We start from the raw sequence: 18349 nt of genomic DNA on the forward strand, positions 1-18349 counted from the left end.
AATCAAGTGTGGAGAGAGGCAGCCTGAGCAAGCGAGACTAATCACTGTGCAACAGTCCAGAGGCTTTCTGAGGATTAGTGACAGCTGTCACAGTATGAATCGTGATTGCAGCAAGCTTTTACAGAAAAAGGAAAGAAAGAAAAAAAGGTTCATGTTGGAAATAATGCATTATTTATATCGCAAGGGAATATATGGGCAATAAAGAAGCCAAATTCTAGTATTCCGGTTTCAGCTCAAGATAAATAGGAATCCATGTCAAAATTTATACTGCATTTTTAACATAATAATAATAAATTACGTTATTAATATTATTATTATTATTAGTATTATTATTATTATTATTATAAAATGTGAGGTGACATTCTCATCCTTGTCTCGAAAAGAGAAAGCATTGTTTATCTGAGTCTGAAAAATAAAATTTTATGTTTTACCATAGGAGCCCTTAAGAACCCCTTCAGGGACCATTACGTCCCCAGAGATATCTGCATAACGGGTAATCTCAAAGATTTCTAATCACTCACGCACAAAACATTCACATTGTTTTCTTTTAAGTTACTTATTTAAAATTATATTCCAAACTTGCCTTTTTATTGAATTTGTCCAGTTTGAGCAATTTAAAAGCATGAGGTATTGTGACACAGAATACTAATAACTCCCATTTTTCTAACGTAACCTGAACGCAGCCTCAGGCTCCTCCCAAACCAGAAGTAAAACCGGTTTACTTTTAGTTGTACTTCCTCGTTTCATTCACTCAGGCAAAGGGTTCCTCCTTATCATTTCAGTTCTGAGAGACAGCCTACAGGTAGTTAAACAAAAAGGTCGCATTATTGCCAAAACACAGGGTTAAGACTTAAGGTGAGGCACGCTGCGTTACGTTTACTGATGGCAGCGGGTGTAAGGTCAACGCTGCACAATATTAGCCTTAATTCACGTTCACTTTCTTGGTTTATAGTACTGTGGGGTGGGGTTTTTTGCCATTATATTGTGAGGTAAGCGAGCATCAGACCCTGTTATGAAACTGTTAGGTAATTATTAATCGCTCCTGATCATGACAACACTTTAACGACGCTGTTATTCGAGCCATTAAAACTGTAAAATGGAGTTTGTTTTATAAAGAAATGTTTGTTGTTAAGTAAAAATTGCTTGTTATTAGTTTAATTAAACGTCAGTTACTCTGAAGATAACCATGCGGGCTAGAAGCTCTGATTGGTCGTGTGTGTTTACGGTGGACCGCACAGATAACCGTGCGCAGGCGTGCAGCTAACCGGCTAACCGTGAATGTTCTGGCTCCAATTGATTATCTAGCAGAAGATTCAGATAAGCGGGTTTTGTAACCTTGCATGCAGGGTAACCGCTCCCTTAAGGCTTGTTTTATACCCACACATGCACAAACTGTGCAGTTGCTTTAGGTGTCTTAGTGCGCAAGACCATAATCCTGTGTGGATCGTGTATTTTCATGCTGTCTTCCAGTCACATGAATGCTTTTCACAAACAATTATTTTTTCACTTTGTCTAGCTGCTCTTCGCTATCCACTGGTGGTCGGTGTAAAACAAACAGAACCAGCATGCTGGGACAGCAGGCAGATCGGGTCATGGCGCTCGGTGAATGGGAGGAACGCTGGCAACAGGACAGAATTGGCTTCCATCAGCCTGAAGTGCACAAGTAAAGGCCCCCCCCCCCACCACACACACACACACACACACACACACACACACACACACACTTCAGTGGAGTACAGGTGCAAAAAAAAAATAGTCCAAGTGCATGTGAGACATAAGGAGATTACCTCAACTGTAAAAGCACATTGCCACCTACAGGTGTGTCCCACAAAAGGTTCAGAAAATGAGCACAGACAAATTATTTACAAGGTAAATAAGGACCATCAGGAAGGCTCTTAATCCAGGTGTCACCACCTCTATAAGAGAGCGCCTTTTATAAAGTTAGTGTTTTCATAAATATGAGAACTTTAAAAGATGTAGACATAATTATTTTAATGCAGAGGGATGTTTATTTGGATGTTAATAGTGTTTTTGTTTTTTTTTGTGGGGGTGTCTGCTTTTTGACAGGATGCTGGAGAACAATATTGATAAAGTTCTTAATGGACGAACAGGAGTTCGCTTCTTCTTCCCTCTGTGTGGGAAAGCAGTAGATATGAAGTGGTATGAAAAAAAATGGATTACTCTTACTTTTACTACTTTAGCTGTCATCTTTGCTGAATAAAAAAAAAGGTACGGTCATCCTATATAATAAAATTCTCAATTATTCCCTTTTCTTTCTTTGTGATTCTCAGGCTAGCAGACTTGGGCCATTCAGTGGTTGGAGTGGAGATATCTGAAAAGGCTATTCAGCAGTTTTTTGAGGAGAACAACATGACGTACAGTGAGGAGCCTGTGCCTGCTATACCTGGAGCAAAGGTTTACAAGGTTGGTGGACTTTGTGTGCAAACAAAACCACTAAATGATGTGGTCAAGGTATTCAGTGTTATTACTTCTCAGCAATTCAGTGTATTTACATACTGTAATTACATCTCTGTATGCTAGCTTTTTATGGCGCTGCTGGGGTCTGCCTTAGATTAAAACTGCTTGTGCAGGAAATGAGGCAGCATATAATCAAAAGTTAAGTGTTTTTAATCCATCCATTTTCTTCTGCTTAACCTTGTGACATAATAGAGCGATGTAGAAATAACAGAGCAAAGAGATTCTGGACAAAAGACACACTGTGTGAGACAAACTGGGAGCAGTTTCCACAGCAGAGGTCCCTGATAGCAATGAAAATGTATGCAGTGTTTTTCAAATATTATTACCTGAGGTTTAAGACACTCAAACTGATGTTCATCCACACTGTCTTGTATTCTTAGAACTCAGAGAAGAACATCTCCCTGTATCAATGTAACCTGTTTACCTTCTCCAGGTGAGCAAACTACATATGGTTTTGTGCTTTTTTAAAATTATAAATGACTTCTGTTAAAATGACTTCGTTCTTAATTCCCAGTTCCATTGAAGGTCAGTTTGGAGCAATTTGGGACAGGGGCTCGCTCGTGGCCATCAACCCAGGAGACAGAGAAAAGTAAAGAGAGATCAAACCCTCATTTTAAACTCTGGAAGTGACATTTATTTCAAAATAAAAGCACTTCAGTTTCTAAAATGTAAATATTATTTACATTTTAGAAACTGAAGTGCTTTTATTTAGAGATCAAGCCCTCATTTTAAACTCTGGAAGTGACATTTATTTCAAAATAAAAGCACTTCAGTTTCTAAAATGTAAATATTATTTAAGTGTAGGTACATCGCATAGTTTGAAACTGGATTATGTAATGTAACCACAGATGCATGTTCCATGCCATGTTCTTTTATTTTGCAGGTATGCTGATCTCATCATTTCTCTGATGGCTAAAGACTGCAGATACCTTCTGGACACTCTTCTGTACAATCCTGATTTATATCAAGGTATATTTCTATATTGTGTGTGTGTGTGTGTGTGTGTGTGTGTTTGTGAGCGGGTGGGGTGGGGTAGGGTAAATACAAGTTCCATACACATCTCCGGTACTAAATCTAAAGCAATTTACTTTCATACATTTTGAATGAAGATTCTTCCAGGCTGTTCACACCAAATGCAAAGTGATATTTCTGCAGAACAAGTCAATGCAAAGAGGCGAATTGACTCAATTTTTTGCCAGGCGACCTCAAATAGAGACAAATCTGCTGCAGTCACATAGACTGTGGATTCTCTCCTGATGCTCCCGACAGTCAGAAATGGAGGACGAGCTCATTGATGCAGTTTGAGGGCAGCTGGAGTCGTTTGGGTCAATTTTGCTTTCAGACAAAGGCGGGAAAAAAAAGGAGGCGGCTTGGAGAAAACAGGGAATATTGTGGGACCTGCTGGTAAGTTAGGAAGATGTGTTTCTGCAGCTTGATTCCAGATGTCAGTAGTCATCCCGTTGGCTATTTGTGTGTATCCAGTGCAACTGTTAACATGCGGATAATGTGAGGTGAAACTTAGCTTTGCATTTGGTGTGAAAGCTCGATTAAGGGGGTTTCTCTGAGGTTAAATAAATATAACAGCTATTTTTGTTTCTGTGCATCTCTTAGGTCCTCCCTTTTTTGTGCCCGATGAGCAAGTACACAGCCTGTTTGGTGAGTATTAATAAGAATAATTATGGCTGAGCATTTCTGTACTCAATCATAAAGCCAATGCCTAGAAATTAACTAAAATACAGGTGATAATTGATCGATATGTGCAGATCTTTTAATTTTGGGGTCCTTTTCCTGATATTGGAGGTTAACATTTTTAATTGTGTATTATTTTGTCTGTTTCTTTAAATTCAGGGAGCAGCTGTGACATAGAGTTGCTGCACTCAGAGGATGCTCTGACAGACAAACAGCGAAAATGGGGCCTGGATAAATTTACTGAAAATGTGCACCTCATCACACCAAAGAGCAATTAAAGACTAGCTTCGGTGTTTCGAGAAAGCAGATCCTGTCAGTCACAGGTAGAAAAAGTAAAGTGGAAATCAAAGTGCCTGAATATTCAATGGCAAGAGAATTAAAAAAAAACATTTTTAATACCACAAGGATACAGATATGTGTATATATATATATATATATATATATATATATATATATATATATATATAATAAAATAATTGAACATGTTTTATAACAAGATGTGTGGCTTAATGAGTTTGTGACTAAAAATACTAAAAATAAAACCACATAGAATTTAAGAAATATACGATAAGTGACCCACTGGTTTTAGAACATGCTGATACAGATGCATCAATCAAGTGTAAGCATAGAAGTACACACACACACACACACGCACACACACACACTTAACAAGGTTGAATTGTTGGTCCAGATTAACATGCTAGCGTTACACAGTTGCTGCAGATTTTTCAGCCACATCCAGCACATTAAGGTTCTCACTGTCATGTTCAATAAACCTGTTTGAGATGATTGGAGCTTTGTGGCATGCTGGGTTATCCTGCTGGGAGCAGCCACCAGAAGATGGGTACACGGTCAGCATAATAGGACTGATGTGGTCAGCAGCAATACTCAAGTAGGCTGTGGCATTTAAACACTGCTCAATTGGTGCACAAAGTGCCAAGAAAATATCATTCATACCATTATTCCACCGGCCGCAGCCTGAACCATTGAGTCAAGGCAGGATGCATCCCATCTTCATGTTATTTATAGCAAATATTGACTACCATCCAAATGATGCAGCAGAACTCAGACGAGTTTGGTCATTATTTTCCTACATTACACGACGGAGACCACAGATTACTGTGTCTCCATGCAGCTTTATGACCTTTAACTGTGCCTATTCTAGCTGATTCTTCTGTGATCAACTATCCTTCAATTCATGCACTTGGGTCAAGTTTTGTAACATCATATGTTCACACTCCCGTCTCCACCCGCAGATATTTAGTCTATTTACTCCAGAGTATTCTCTCAGTTATTGCACTTTATTATCCCCCACTAGTTAAGGGCAGGCAAGAAAATGAGCATGCTGGTACCCCAGGTGGTCATGGGCCACGGACAGCAGAAGGAACACGGACAGAACTGGCCACCATCAGCCTCAAGTGCACAAGTAAAGAGCGCATTTTGTCTTCCGTGCATTTGGAAAACAGAAGTATTCCAAATGTGTTTGTGTGACTTCAACTGGAAATTTACTTTAACCTCTCTACCAGTCGCCCCAAAATCTGAAAGGAAGTGCCTCCAAAAAAAAAAAAAAAAGCCCACTTATTTCCCACCTAAATACACTATATTGCTACTCTATTGTGTACAATTTGGAGGTCTGTAGCGATTGACTGCAGAAAGTTGGCGACCTCTGCGCACCATGCACCTCAGCATCCGCTGACCCCGCTCTGTGATTTTACGTGGCCTAACACTTCGTGGCTGAGTTGCTGTCGTTCCCAATCATCATAATTCCACTAACAGTTGACTGTGGAATATTTAGTAGTGAGGAAATTTCACACCTGGACTTGTTGCACAGGTGGCATCCTATCATGGTACCACGCTGGAATTCATAGAGCACCTGAGAGCGACCCACTCTTTCAGAAATGTTTGTAGAAGCAGTCTGCATGCCCAGGTGCTTGGTTTATACACCTGTGGACACGGAAGTGTTTTGAACACCTGAATTCAATGATTTGGATGGATGAGTAAATACTTTTGCCAATATAGTGCAACATAAACTAGGATTGGCACTGCAAAACTTCCCCATATTTTTGGTGAATACTTCTAGTCATAATAGACATATTTCCATGATGTTTATTTACAGCATTAAAAAATAAAAATGCTTCTCATTTTACAGAAGTCATTTAGTAAGTTTCAGACGTTTGCTTTCTCATGTTTCTCATATCTCAAGAAGTTGGATGAATTATTCTTGAGATGTGAGTTAGAAGCTCTGACTTCCTGTTTTTGCAGTGGGTTTTCACAATAGAGGGTGCAGATTACTGCGTCTACGAGTCTGTTCTGACTACAACTGATTCATCTGTGATTGGCCACCCTTAGATTCTTGCACTTAGGTCAGGTTTTGTAATGTGTTCTCAGAGATGAAATGTGCAGATATGAAAGCTCAGGTTTTCTCACTGCTCTTCGTTATCCACTCGAGCTGGGGTCAGACAAACACACACAGCACGCTGGCATCACAGGCCAATCAGGTCATGGCTATGGGCCATCCATTGGTTAGAATGGCAATCTGAGGACATCAGTAATCAGCAGTTTTAAGAGAACAACGTGCTGTACAATAAGGGCCTGTGCTGAACTTATCTGGGGCAAAGGTTTACAGTGTAGATGTATACCTGATTAAACACCAAAAGATTACAGTGTGTTTAATATCTGGATGAGTAACAGTCATTTAAAAGACCACTTAAATCATGTCAAGTCAATGGGCATTTAATACACTGTAATGACCTTTCTATATGTTAGTTAGTCACTGGGCTAGATTCTAATGGCCTTTTGTATGCAAACAGCTGTCATACGAATAATTGTAGCCATGTTGGGTTTTTTTAGAGATGTCTTGCATGTGTCTGTGAATCAAAAGGACTACTGATGAAATCTGATCACATGCATAATGAAGAGACCTTTTCGTGAACTTTAATAACAATGTGACAGGAATTATCAGCTAAAGGTATGAGGAAATGATTGCCAGGAATGTCATATCATAAAGAAATAACCACTGCTGCTCTTGCAGTGCTGAAAGGTATTTAAAAAACTGTGTTTTGGGAAGTCAGTGAGCTTTTAGAGACTAGATGACATTTTTACTCATATACAATGTTTTCCCCTTTTGGTACAGGGGTATTTCTGAGTAAAGCCTTATTTGATCTGGTACTATAATATATGATGTGAAATAGCAAAGCACATGCAGTCAGTTTAAGTAGAGTTTCAGATTTATGGGTCAAGCTGTCTTAGAATCTGTACAAGCAATTTTTTCCCCCATGTTTGGCATCTTCTATAAATCAAACATAAACACAACATTAGAAATGATCTTCAGACTAAATCGAAGTAGCCACGGTGCTATGGAGAGTATGTTATTTTCAGTGGTGCATTTCTTTTTCAGTGGGGGCAGCTATGAACCTGCTGTGGTCTGTGGATGCATTAACAAAGAGCAAAACTTGGGACAGGACTTCTTCACTGAAAATGTGCACCTCACCATCACTCCAAAAAGTAATTCAAGCTTATGAGATTAGAACGCTCAAGATGGCCAACCCATCTCAGCCTTGCCTCTCTAACTTCGGCTCTAAACCGCTCTAATTTTGTCCATCCTGATCACTCCCAATGACAAACTTGAAATTCTGTCTTTATCAGAGCAAACTATACATAACAGCAGGTCCCACGACAATCTAGGAAATCTTCCCTTTCACTGTTACTGCAGACACTCGTCTCCACCTGCTCCACCCTGCCTGCACTCTCTTCTCCACCACCTCTGCTCCTTGCATCTTCACTGCATGGATTCAGTCACCCTCACATCAATCACACACACACACACACACACACACACACAAACATTTTCTAATTTGCTTGTACTGACTTTCATTCCAATTCTCTCCACTGCATCCCTCCACCTCTCGCCACAGATCACAATATCATCTGCAAACATTTTAGTCCATGGAGACTCCTGCCTGACCTAATCTGTCAACCTGTCCATCACCATCACATAGAAGATTGGTCTCAGAGCTGTAATGCCAGCCCCACCTTGAACCCCTCTGTCACTCCTACTGCACACCTCACCACTGTCTAATTGACCTCATAAATGTTCTGCAGCACCCTCAGTACTCCTCTGCCACTCCAGACTTCCTCACGTAGTGCCACAATTTCTCTCTTAGCACTCTTATGCTTTCTCGAGATCTACAAAGACACTGAAGCTCCTTCTGACCTTCTCTATACTTCTTCATCAACACTCCCAAACATCGCACTGCTGCTCGCTGATAATCACCTCTCAACCTAGCTTTGACACCTCTTTCTCATAGCTTCATGGTGTGCCTCATCAACTTTAACCCTCTGTAGTTACTGCAGCTCTGTACATCACCCTTGTTCTTGACAATCAGTACCAGTACAATTCTAAATTTCTCAGTCATCCGCTCACTCTCCAAGACTGTGTTCAAGTCTGGTGAGAAACTCCACTGCTCGTTCTCCTAGACATCACTTTACCTTCACAGGTATGTTATCTGGACCAACTGCCTTTCCACTCTTCAACTTCTTCATAGCTGCCCGCACTTCCTCCTTACTAATCCTCTACACTTCCTGATTCACTAACTGTCCTCCATCCAGCCTTTGCTCACATTTTTTTTAATTATATACTATACTGGTGAGAAACTCCACTGCTCTTTCTCTTAGACATCACTTTACCTTCACAGGTATGTTATCTGGACCAACTGCCTTTCCACTCTTCAACTTTTCATAGCTGCCCGCACTTCGGTTAGACAAGCTCATCAGGAAGGCCAGCTCTGTCCTAGGATGTCCTCTTGACCCAGTGCAGGTGGTGGGAGACAGAAGGACCCTGACCAAAATAACATCACTGATGGACAGAGTCTCCCACCCCATGCATGAAGCTGTTGCTGAGCTGGAGAGCTCCTTCAGTGACAGACTGCTGCACCCTAAATGCACAAAGGAGCGTTACCGCAGATCCTTCCTCCCAGCAGCTGTAAGACTTTATATCCATCACTGCTCCCAACAAAAACAAGAATAGAACCAATAGTATGTATATATTGTATAGTAATACATAGTATATTGTCATTTCCTGTGGTTATAATCCTGTACAGTATATATTATTTTATTTTATTATTATGATTATTTTGACATTTTTGCTGCTGTTACACCTAAATTTCCCCTTTGCGGGACAATAAAGGCTGTTTCTTCTTCTTCTTCCTCCTTACTATTCCTCTACACTTCCTGATTCACTAACTGTCCTCCATCCAGCCTTTGCTCACAGTTTTTTAAATTATACTATACTGCACACATTAATACTTGATTTTTGATGACCCTTTAGGCCCCAGTGGTGCAATAGCTGCAAATTTTTTTTTTTTTTGCAATACAAGAACCCAATACAGGAAAGTATTTCAGTAGCTCAGTTTGCTACAAACTGGAGGGGGGGGTATTTAATGGATGTGCTGTTGTTTACATTGGTTCAAATAAACTTTAACGAGCTCTAAATCTCTGATTGACCTCAGATTAACAGTGAACTGTAGTAACATGAATCCAAGGGTCATCTGGAAGAAGCAGTGATTTGTACAATACTATGAACACCATTAACGCAAGAATATGATCTATTAATGGACTTAATGGGTTATGTTGTTTTACAGCAGTACGGTCAGCTAATTGCAGTCACTCTCTGAAGGCTCTGATTGCAGAGGGACCAGCTTCTTCGCCATTGGCTGTTGCCCGGACACCGTGCCTAACATTAGCAAGCAACAAACAGGAAGGAAGAGGCGGGAGTTAAACCTTTTAGGAAATTTATAAAAATGCCAAAATATTCAAAGGATACCGAAAATGTGAGTTGTCACAAAGAAATAGACAAATTCCTAAATTTTTGGATATTTTTGTGTTGTGGCAAAACAAAGAAAAAAAAATGTAGTAATGCTGCAGCTCTGCGGTAAATATCACCACCGGTGTCTGTGCTGCGCCTTTTACGTTAACCTTTTGAAATGCTCGACTCGAGAAAATATTAAAACTCACCATTTGTGACTTTCAGGTGAATATCCCGCCTCATTTAGGCCGCTGGGTTTGGAAAAATGATTCCAAAAAGCTGGAGTTAATCAGGTGAGCGAAGCAGGCCAACTAGCCAGTAGTATACAGCACCTGAGAACAGGAGAAGCTTTGTTAGGATATAATAACACGGTAGGCACTTTTTTTTCTTAATTTATAGTTCTCACCCAGGAGAAGAGGGTGTTTTGAGGACGTTTCAAACTATTAACAACTTTAAAGAGCTTCAGCAGCGAGCAGAGTGGTAGGCGTGGACCAAAACTTACCTATTATGCTTTCACTTTATTCAGCTGTGTTTATTGCAACTTAAAAGACAAAGACTGCACAAAGTAGAAAGTAATTCACGGTGTGTTTGGGACTAACCTGCACATTCTCTCCTCTGTTGGCTCCTCAGGTTGGCTGAGATATTTACAGTGAACCATAGAGGGCGCCAAAGCATTAGGAGCAGCCTGAGCTCTGCTCATTTCGATGCTGAAGAGACCAGGGGACCGGGTCACCATTGAAGATGTTAAACGCAAGTCTCAGGATGATGTTGAACTAATGACAGTAATATTGTGTGATTTAAGGGTCGTTCTACAGATTGAGGACAATTCAGGCTTCAAAAATTATATATAAAAAGAACCCTTTATAATTTTCTGTTTATGTATTTAAAAAACAAACAAACAAACAAATAATAAACCATCCACGAAATTAGATTTGTCCAGCTCGGGCATCAAAGGTAACGCAAGGTAACCCTGTTACCAACACTCCAGAACCTGAAAAAGTAGATTTTAAAAATACTGTTTAATAAATTCTTGATCATTAAGTTAGTCACTATTATACTGATTACTCATTCCACTTCAGATAAGGCTTCATTTATATTAATTCAAGCAACTTTTGAAGTCTAACTGGCCCAGATTTTCAACAGTTTCTAGTAATGTTATACACTATACACATAATAATTCAAATTATTACAAAGGCAATAGATTAAACCCTTGTGAGCCAAGAAAACCATTTGATTATTTTATTAAAAATCACACGGTAACAGGGTTAAAATTACAGTGTTGCACAAGTTAACGTGGCTAAATGGATGCTAGCACATGACTTGATTGTGTCACCTCCTCCTTGTCATGACATCTCACTTTTGTCTCTTCCAGGTTAAACAGGTTTCAGTAACAGTGTTGCAAATATGTTGTGGGACACAAACTGGCATGAATTTAGTTATCAGGAAGTTGGAGCAAGAGAAAAATGTCATTTTGGAACCACATTTTCAACAGCTAGGTTCATAGTTTGTGTAGTTTGCACAACAAATACATGTTTTAGTGTTTTGTGCATGGATTATTTTCAAACAGAAAATGCCCCTGCAATTGCAGAATGACCTTTAACTCAAACAGGATCATTTTATTTTGTGAGAGTGCAGAAATCCTGAATTTGGCTTGCAGTATTATCAGAAAATACCCAATAATGACCACAGAACAAATTTTGAGATTTGACTTATCTCAGTGTACTGTATGCGCACCTTTTCCTACCCTTTGCTTTTAAATGTAGACCAGTCTCAATACTAAATCTCATAAAATGATGCTTTTCAGGAATGGTGATAGCATTCTTGTATATGTAGTGAGCATTAAATGTGTTTGTGATGACACTTTCTGTGTTGCAGAGGTGGCTGTCGGTTTGCTACAGGAGAATTATTTGCTTCCCGTTCCTCACCGCTTTCTGGATTTATTGAAGTAATGGATAACATAATATGACCTCTTACATACAAATCATTACATTTGTAGGTATTATACTATAAAAGTTCCCATCCTTGTGTTCCATTGTCTTTGTAAAGGAGTGAGGAGCTCGATGAAGTCCTGGCTACTCTTCTTCTTTACCTATCTTGGTTCTTTGAACATAAATCTCTGGAGAATAAACCTACGCCTTTAGTGGTGTAAGTAGATTACAAAGTGGTGACTACTTCCTTCGTTGTAATCATGTCGGTTTTTCCTTGCATGTATCTGTGTTTAACTCCATTTTTTTATATACCCATGTCCATTATCTCTCTCTTTTTTTCCCTCTTCAACCCCTGTGTTTTCCGACACTGACACGCTGCCTACACTAGCGTGTCAGAGTGCCAGATGATGGCGGAGACTTTGGCTAAAAAAGAGATGGCTCAAAAGAAGCTGGCTGTCTGCTTCTTCCGGCTAATGATGGATCTGGAGAGAGACCAGCATCGCCCATATCACAAGTGAGGAAATTCACTGAACAGCTGATGGGCAGAGAAAGTCCACTTTCCTCTGTAATATTTTCACCCAGCTGCTGCATACTTGTTGTTGTACGAGGATGCATTACTTGTGATACCTGAACGAAGCTACCTTCTGGGTGGCAGTAGTGAGACGTTCTTAAGGAGGTCTAAGGAAAGCACTTAATGTTGAGCTGAGATTCATGTTAGGAAGAGCAGAATTTGCTTCAGCTTTACTCTAAAACATCTACGCAAAACTACAACTGTGGCTTTTGTTCCCATTACATGCACTGTGTTTAGAAGAGACAGGAGTAACAATTTGTCCCCCATTCTGAAAAAATTGGGAACACTGTGTATAATGTAAATAAACTCACAGTGCAGCAGTGATTTGCAAATCTCATTAATCCATATCTTATTCACAGTAGAACATAGAAAACATATCAAATATTTAAACTTAATTAGCAACATGTCTCAAAAAAGCTGGGAAAGGGACACGTTTACAGTCCATTCTGGGAACTGAGGAAACCAGTTGCCAGACCTGTGGGGGAGGAATGTTGTGCCATTCTTGTCCGATAGAGGATTCTAGCTGCTCAGCAGTCCTGGTTCTTCTTTGTTGTATTTTCTTTTTCATGATGCCCCAAATGTTTTCAGTTGGTGCGGGTCTGGACTGCAGGCAGGCCAGTTCAGCACCTGAACTCTTCTACTACAAAGCCATGCTGCTGTAATACCTGGAGGATATGCTTTAGCACTAGCATTGTCTTGAATTATGCAAGACCTTTCTTGAAAAAGACTTCATCTGGATGTTGTTCTAAAACCTGCACATTTCAGGATTCATGGTGCCTTTCCAGGGTTAGAAAATGCACCAGCCCCATAGGCACTGGTGCATCCTCATACCATCACAGATGCAGACTTTTGAACTGAGTGCTGACAACAAGCCAGATGGTCCCTCTCCTCTTTAGTCCAGAGGATGTGGGATTTTCTAAAAAAAAAGAGTTTCAAATAGTCAATTTGTCTGAACAGTTTTCCACTTTGCCTCAGGACATTTTTGTCTGGAGAAGATGGCATGATAGAGCTTTAACCTGTATTTGTGGCTAACTGTGATAGTGATTTCTGGAAGTGTTCCTGAGCCCACGCAGTGATTTCCATGACAGAATTATGTCTGTTTTTAATGCAATGCTGCCTGAGAGCCCGAAGATGACAGTTAACCAATACTGATTTTTGTATTTTTGGCCTTGTCACTGGTGCACAGAGACTTCTTCAGGTTCCTTGACTCTTTTGATGATATACTGTAGATGATGAGATATTCAAATTCTTCACACATGGCTTCTTTAATGTTGAGGAACATTATTCTGGAATTGTTCCACTATTTGTAGAAGCAGTTGTTTTTGTAGATGAGTGAACCTCTGCCCATCTTTATTTCTGAGAATCTGGCTCTCTAAGAAGCTCCTTTACTCACCTGTTGCCAGTTAAACTAATTAGCTTTCAAATGTTGCCTTTGGTATTGCTTACTTTTCCAGCCTCTTGTTGTCCTATCCCAACTTTTTTGACACATGTTGCTGCCATCAACATCATAATGAGCCAATATTGATCTTAAATTGGAAAATTTTCTCAGTTCAAACATTTGATGTACTTTCTGTGTTCTACTGTGAATAAAATTATGGGTTTATGAGATTTGCAAATCATTGCATTCTGTTTTTATTTACATTTTGCACAGTGATCCAATTTTTTTGTAATTGTACTTTAGGACAGAGTTAAAGAAATATGAACACAGGCTTTCCTTAGTGCATATTTATGTACTGTCTTCCTTAGATTGGAGTCAGGTTAATATGCACATCTTAAAGAATGTGTGTATGAAACCTTTTGTAGATCTTTGTTTGAGTCTGAAGATTTTGGAGTTCTTTGTATTTATTCCTCTTAAAATGCTTTTGATTTCTTTTTAAATGTTCATACTTGTATTTGATCGTTGGTTTGCATTGCTTTTGTGTTGATATCTCACATCAAAATCCAGGTATTGTTCTTTGCAGTTGCGTCATTGTTTAAAAAGCTTTATTCTGCAAAATGTTACCTGCTGATTAAAAACACAGCAAATAATATTTGAAATGTGTCCAGGCAGCTCACAAATCCTGAATCAAAAAGTTAGTGCTGAAATCACTGCGTCATTCACAGTTACCCAATACCAGGTTGTTGCGACATATAATATGAAGATCTTGTGTTGATTTCTAGGAGTCAGATGTCCTCAAATAGAACAGAATGGCTTCTGCATGCGGTAAGGTGCAATCATAACATTCTGCTACACATATTTCTCGCATCCATTGCTAATGGACCATTCAGATATATTTTTAATGAACGTTAGAACCTGTTCCCCATGACAGTTTTGTTTAATAATTTGTTTAAAATTTGATGACTTTGGTCAGATGTTCTCCAAAGATTCAAAAAGTATCTCCACAGCAGTACAGATCCTTCAGCGGATCAGATCAAGGCAAGTTCACCATCTGTGAATACAGACAGCAGGGAGCAGGACAGAACAACACTGTGGCGGTTACGCCTGGTGTCCTTAATGAATTAGTTAGTGGTAGGGGATGTTGATTCAACACAGGTGCTTTGCTTTGACAGGTTCTCTCCGGTATTTAGCCAGGTGGCTTGACAGGGAGAGCAAAGCCGTGCTAACAGCAGCGGCCTATCGACTGCTCTGTGTGTGACCTTTTTTTTGGACAGAAATAGCTATTGTGACCTTTTCAAAACCACAGATGACTAAGAGGCCACCTGGGGCTTTGTTCTGAAAGTAGGGATGGTAAATGTTCATTCTGTGAATACATGGACAAAATGTACGAATGTGTTTGATAAAGGACAGATTCCTTCCTCTCTCATGTTCTAGTGCGTCTACAGCTTCTTCTGCTACGTGGCCTGGGTGACATTTGGCAGGAAGGACCTGAAGGACATTCAAGAGGAGGTTGGACGTCTTTTGTACTCTGACGCATTCAACATGGCAGTGAAGAACATGACTGATGGGAACTCAAAAATGACTTCAGCTGTCGGTAATGGTTCAAGTGAAGACGGGTGCAGCTGACTGCAAGATGACGACATGTAATAGTGCATTAAAACCAAGGTACATAAATTTGAAGAAAAGGTTGGTTTGAGGATGTGTGTTACTGTAGGGCCTTGTGGATATTTTTATTACTTAAATACCTTTTAAATAGAGAGCAGCGTAATACAAATTTCTAAATACAGTCCCGTTACAGTGACATTATCCATTTCCTTTTTTTTTTTTTAAAAGGTTTCGCCCATAGGCCAATCAGAAAAGGTTAAAAAAAAAGCATATACATGGCCTGTGGTGTATATTTCAGTATTTCTAAGGTTTGCCCATTGAGTGCATTTTTGCATGAAGTTCTTTGAATATTTACATGACAAGAGGATAAGCCTGGAATCACAATGTAGGTACAGTAAATATGAGCCCTTTCATATGCTAGAGCTTGTTTTGACCTATCCCACAGGGTGATACCACCCTTAAAAGTTTACCCAAAATGCACTTTTTTTTCAAGTTAATTCCAGTGAATTATCAGAAACGGCCCAAACAGCCAGGTCACATTTCTGTTAATCTACATCATAGACATTAAATTGGTGCATTTATGCCACTCAAACTGTGAAATATCCCATGAGATTGATGAAAAATTAAATTGGACTATGTGTACACTTGGTGTGTGTATGATTGATGTGGTTGGTTTTAGATCATAAATGTGTTTTTATTTTGATTTAGCCAGGAGAATTTCATGCATCTAATGTATGATGTTATAGGGGCTTAAAAATGCTGCAAATTAAATTGCACAAAATTTGGGGCCAGAAGTAATTTTTTTTCTTTTTTTACATATTTTCATTAAGCTGTATACTAAAGTTATTATACAAAAATCCAACTGATTCTTACTGGGTCAGATGGGAGCCTTTTTTCTGATTTTGTTTTATTTGGAGTGACCTAATAAGTTCATAAACCTTAGCTCCTGCTCATTCTCAGATCAGACTTCATGTTTGTTGAACTCTGGCCAAGCATACAGCCAGTGTGACCACTGCCCACACTTTGAGGAGGACTTCTCAGTATCCTGCTTTTGGTTTAACCATTAATATGTGTAACCACTCTTAACCTGGATCAGCACATCATACTGCAAATGACCTAATAGCTCAGATATTAAAGTTGTGTTTGATGGATGCCATGTTTGACACCTGACTGCAGTATGACTGATGTAGACGGAGTCATGGCTTTGTCTGATGGGAGGGACCGTCTGACAGCCTGTTTAATGTTGCTCAGCTCTGTCTGACATGAGAGGGGTGGTTTTGTAAGCTGTCAGAGGCCCGGTGCGCTTTCCTGCTGTCAGGTTGAGAGCAAACAATCAAAAGCTGGGCTCGAAGCTCGCTGTCCTCCTGAGGGTGGATGTACACAATTTGGACTACCTTCACCACACACAAAAAAATCTTAAACATCTGTTGGTCTATAGATTTGTGTTTTTCTGGATGAGCATCTGAATATAGGTTTTACTACCAAAGTAGTTTTTCTGATTAACTGACTCAAGATATGTATTTAAGTTTAATGTAATGAGGAATGTCTCCTTTTCAAAAGGTTTGCACAGCTGTTGTCTGTGCTTGGAAAAGCTTCTGTACAGACAGATTTGTTATGGCTTCAGTGTTTTTAAAATATGTAAACAGTTCCAGAGTTTGACTTCCTGCTGTAAGCTGCATAAGTAAAATGTATTTGAGAGAAATGTGTCCACACTGCTGTGTAAGCAATCCTTCCCCTCAATTATACTTTTTTTTTTTTTTTTTTACATTAGCATATTTCCCTTGGGAGTTTTTATTCAGTATGTACTTTTTTTTTTTTACCCTATCCCTCGATTTGACTTTTTACCAGAACGCCCCAGAGGCGTCCGCCACTCAGCAGTATAGTAAATCAGCGATCCCCTCTGATGGTTTCTCTGCTGCCCTCGCCCAAAGAACGGTCACCCCATCTGTTCCTGGGCAGCCGAGCCAGGAGTCAGAGCCCGCTGAAGGCCCAGTACTGTGACACCAAGGCGCTGATGGAGCTGCTTGACCAGCAGGTTTCCAGTGTCAGGTGGCGTACAACTTCATATCCTATGTGATTTACTATTATAAGGGGTATGTTTTGGTCCAGCACTACTGTTTTTCCTGATACCTGCGTCTCCGCCTCATCTGTTAGCTCCAGTCAACTACCTTTGGTTTTTATATGCATAAATATGTGGGGAGATGACAGCCATGAGAGTGCTGTGCAGTTTGAGTCTGAGCTGGTTAGTTAGTGTTTTTTTTTTTTTTTTAAATAATTAAAGTTAGCTATAAAAAGACCTTTACATTAATTTATCATCAGGTTGTATAAAAATGCACATCTATTTTATTTGTAATGTTGTTACTCCATTCAGAGAGAACTGCAGAAATACAGTATATTAAAATACAATCCTATAAATTGGGTTTTTCAGAGGACTCGACGCCGCCCTGTGAAAAATTAAATACACCCCATGATTCAGTAGCTCGTAGAACCACCTTTGGCAGCAGTAACTTAGAAGTAATTGTTTTCTGTGTGATTTTATCATCTCTCACATCACTGTGGGGGAATTTTGTGGAATGATGGACTTCAGATTGTTTGGAAATGGCCTTTATAAACCTGATAAGACCCGAGAGCAGCAGACTGCCAAAACTTTTTTTTTTTTTTTGCGCTTTGGGATTCTTGGGAAGCCATTGGCTCAGTTCAGCCACAGCACCCTGCTACCCTACGGAGAACAGAAAAGCAGAGACGAGGGTGAGGACGAGGAAGCTGGCAGTGACATTAATAACAGTGCAGATCATCCTGGAATCCATGTTCAAGGTACTGAGTTGTCCTTCGTGGGAATGAAGTCGACGGCCCTTTCCAAATATGGAAGCACCGCCCTCATAAAAACTAAAAACTGA

The 18349-nt window shown here is 39.7% G+C and overlaps 2 protein-coding genes across 3 annotated transcripts; both read left to right on the forward strand.

The window, feature by feature from the left end:
* The first annotated feature begins 690 nt into the window (after window positions 1-690).
* LOC115788406 (probable thiopurine S-methyltransferase) lies at window positions 691-4580 on the forward strand. Of its 2 annotated transcripts, none has more exons than XM_030741413.1 (9): window positions 691-802; window positions 1517-1663; window positions 2068-2160; window positions 2292-2424; window positions 2859-2911; window positions 2993-3067; window positions 3362-3447; window positions 4090-4134; window positions 4327-4580. In XM_030741413.1, exons 2-9 carry the CDS (start codon window positions 1566-1568, stop codon window positions 4443-4445), a joined length of 702 nt encoding a protein of 233 aa, XP_030597273.1. In that variant the 5' UTR covers window positions 691-802; window positions 1517-1565; the 3' UTR covers window positions 4446-4580. The 2 variants fall into 2 exon arrangements, with proteins under 2 accessions (XP_030597273.1, XP_030597272.1); XM_030741412.1 differs by having other exon boundaries at window positions 703-855.
* Window positions 4581-9886: 5306 nt separating this feature from the next.
* ppp1r36 (protein phosphatase 1 regulatory subunit 36) lies at window positions 9887-18349 on the forward strand. The gene is given in 13 exon segments (XM_030741188.1): window positions 9887-9995; window positions 10196-10263; window positions 10370-10450; window positions 10601-10672; window positions 10674-10720; window positions 11846-11915; window positions 12017-12115; window positions 12287-12412; window positions 14630-14672; window positions 15282-15458; window positions 15460-15512; window positions 17301-17497; window positions 18114-18349. Coding segments are annotated over 13 exon segments (1299 nt in total). The 5' UTR covers window positions 9887-9965.

Source organism: Archocentrus centrarchus, chromosome 11 (assembly GCF_007364275.1).
Source record: "Archocentrus centrarchus isolate MPI-CPG fArcCen1 chromosome 11, fArcCen1, whole genome shotgun sequence".
NCBI classification, from domain to species: Eukaryota; Metazoa; Chordata; class Actinopteri; order Cichliformes; family Cichlidae; genus Archocentrus; species Archocentrus centrarchus.

What these genes read in the sequence shown, in the direction of transcription:
- LOC115788406 (XM_030741413.1), top strand. Translation starts at nt 1,566, where the DNA reads ATGCTGGGACAGCAGGCAGATCGGGTCATGGCGCTCGGTGAATGGGAG. An exon ending in AACCCAGGAGACAGAGAAAA is followed by an intron (nt 3,068 to 3,361) that starts GTAAAGAGAGAT and finishes TTTATTTTGCAG; the next exon opens with GTATGCTGATCTCATCATTT. An exon ending in GCAAGTACACAGCCTGTTTG is followed by an intron (nt 4,135 to 4,326) that starts GTGAGTATTAAT and finishes CTTTAAATTCAG; the next exon opens with GGAGCAGCTGTGACATAGAG.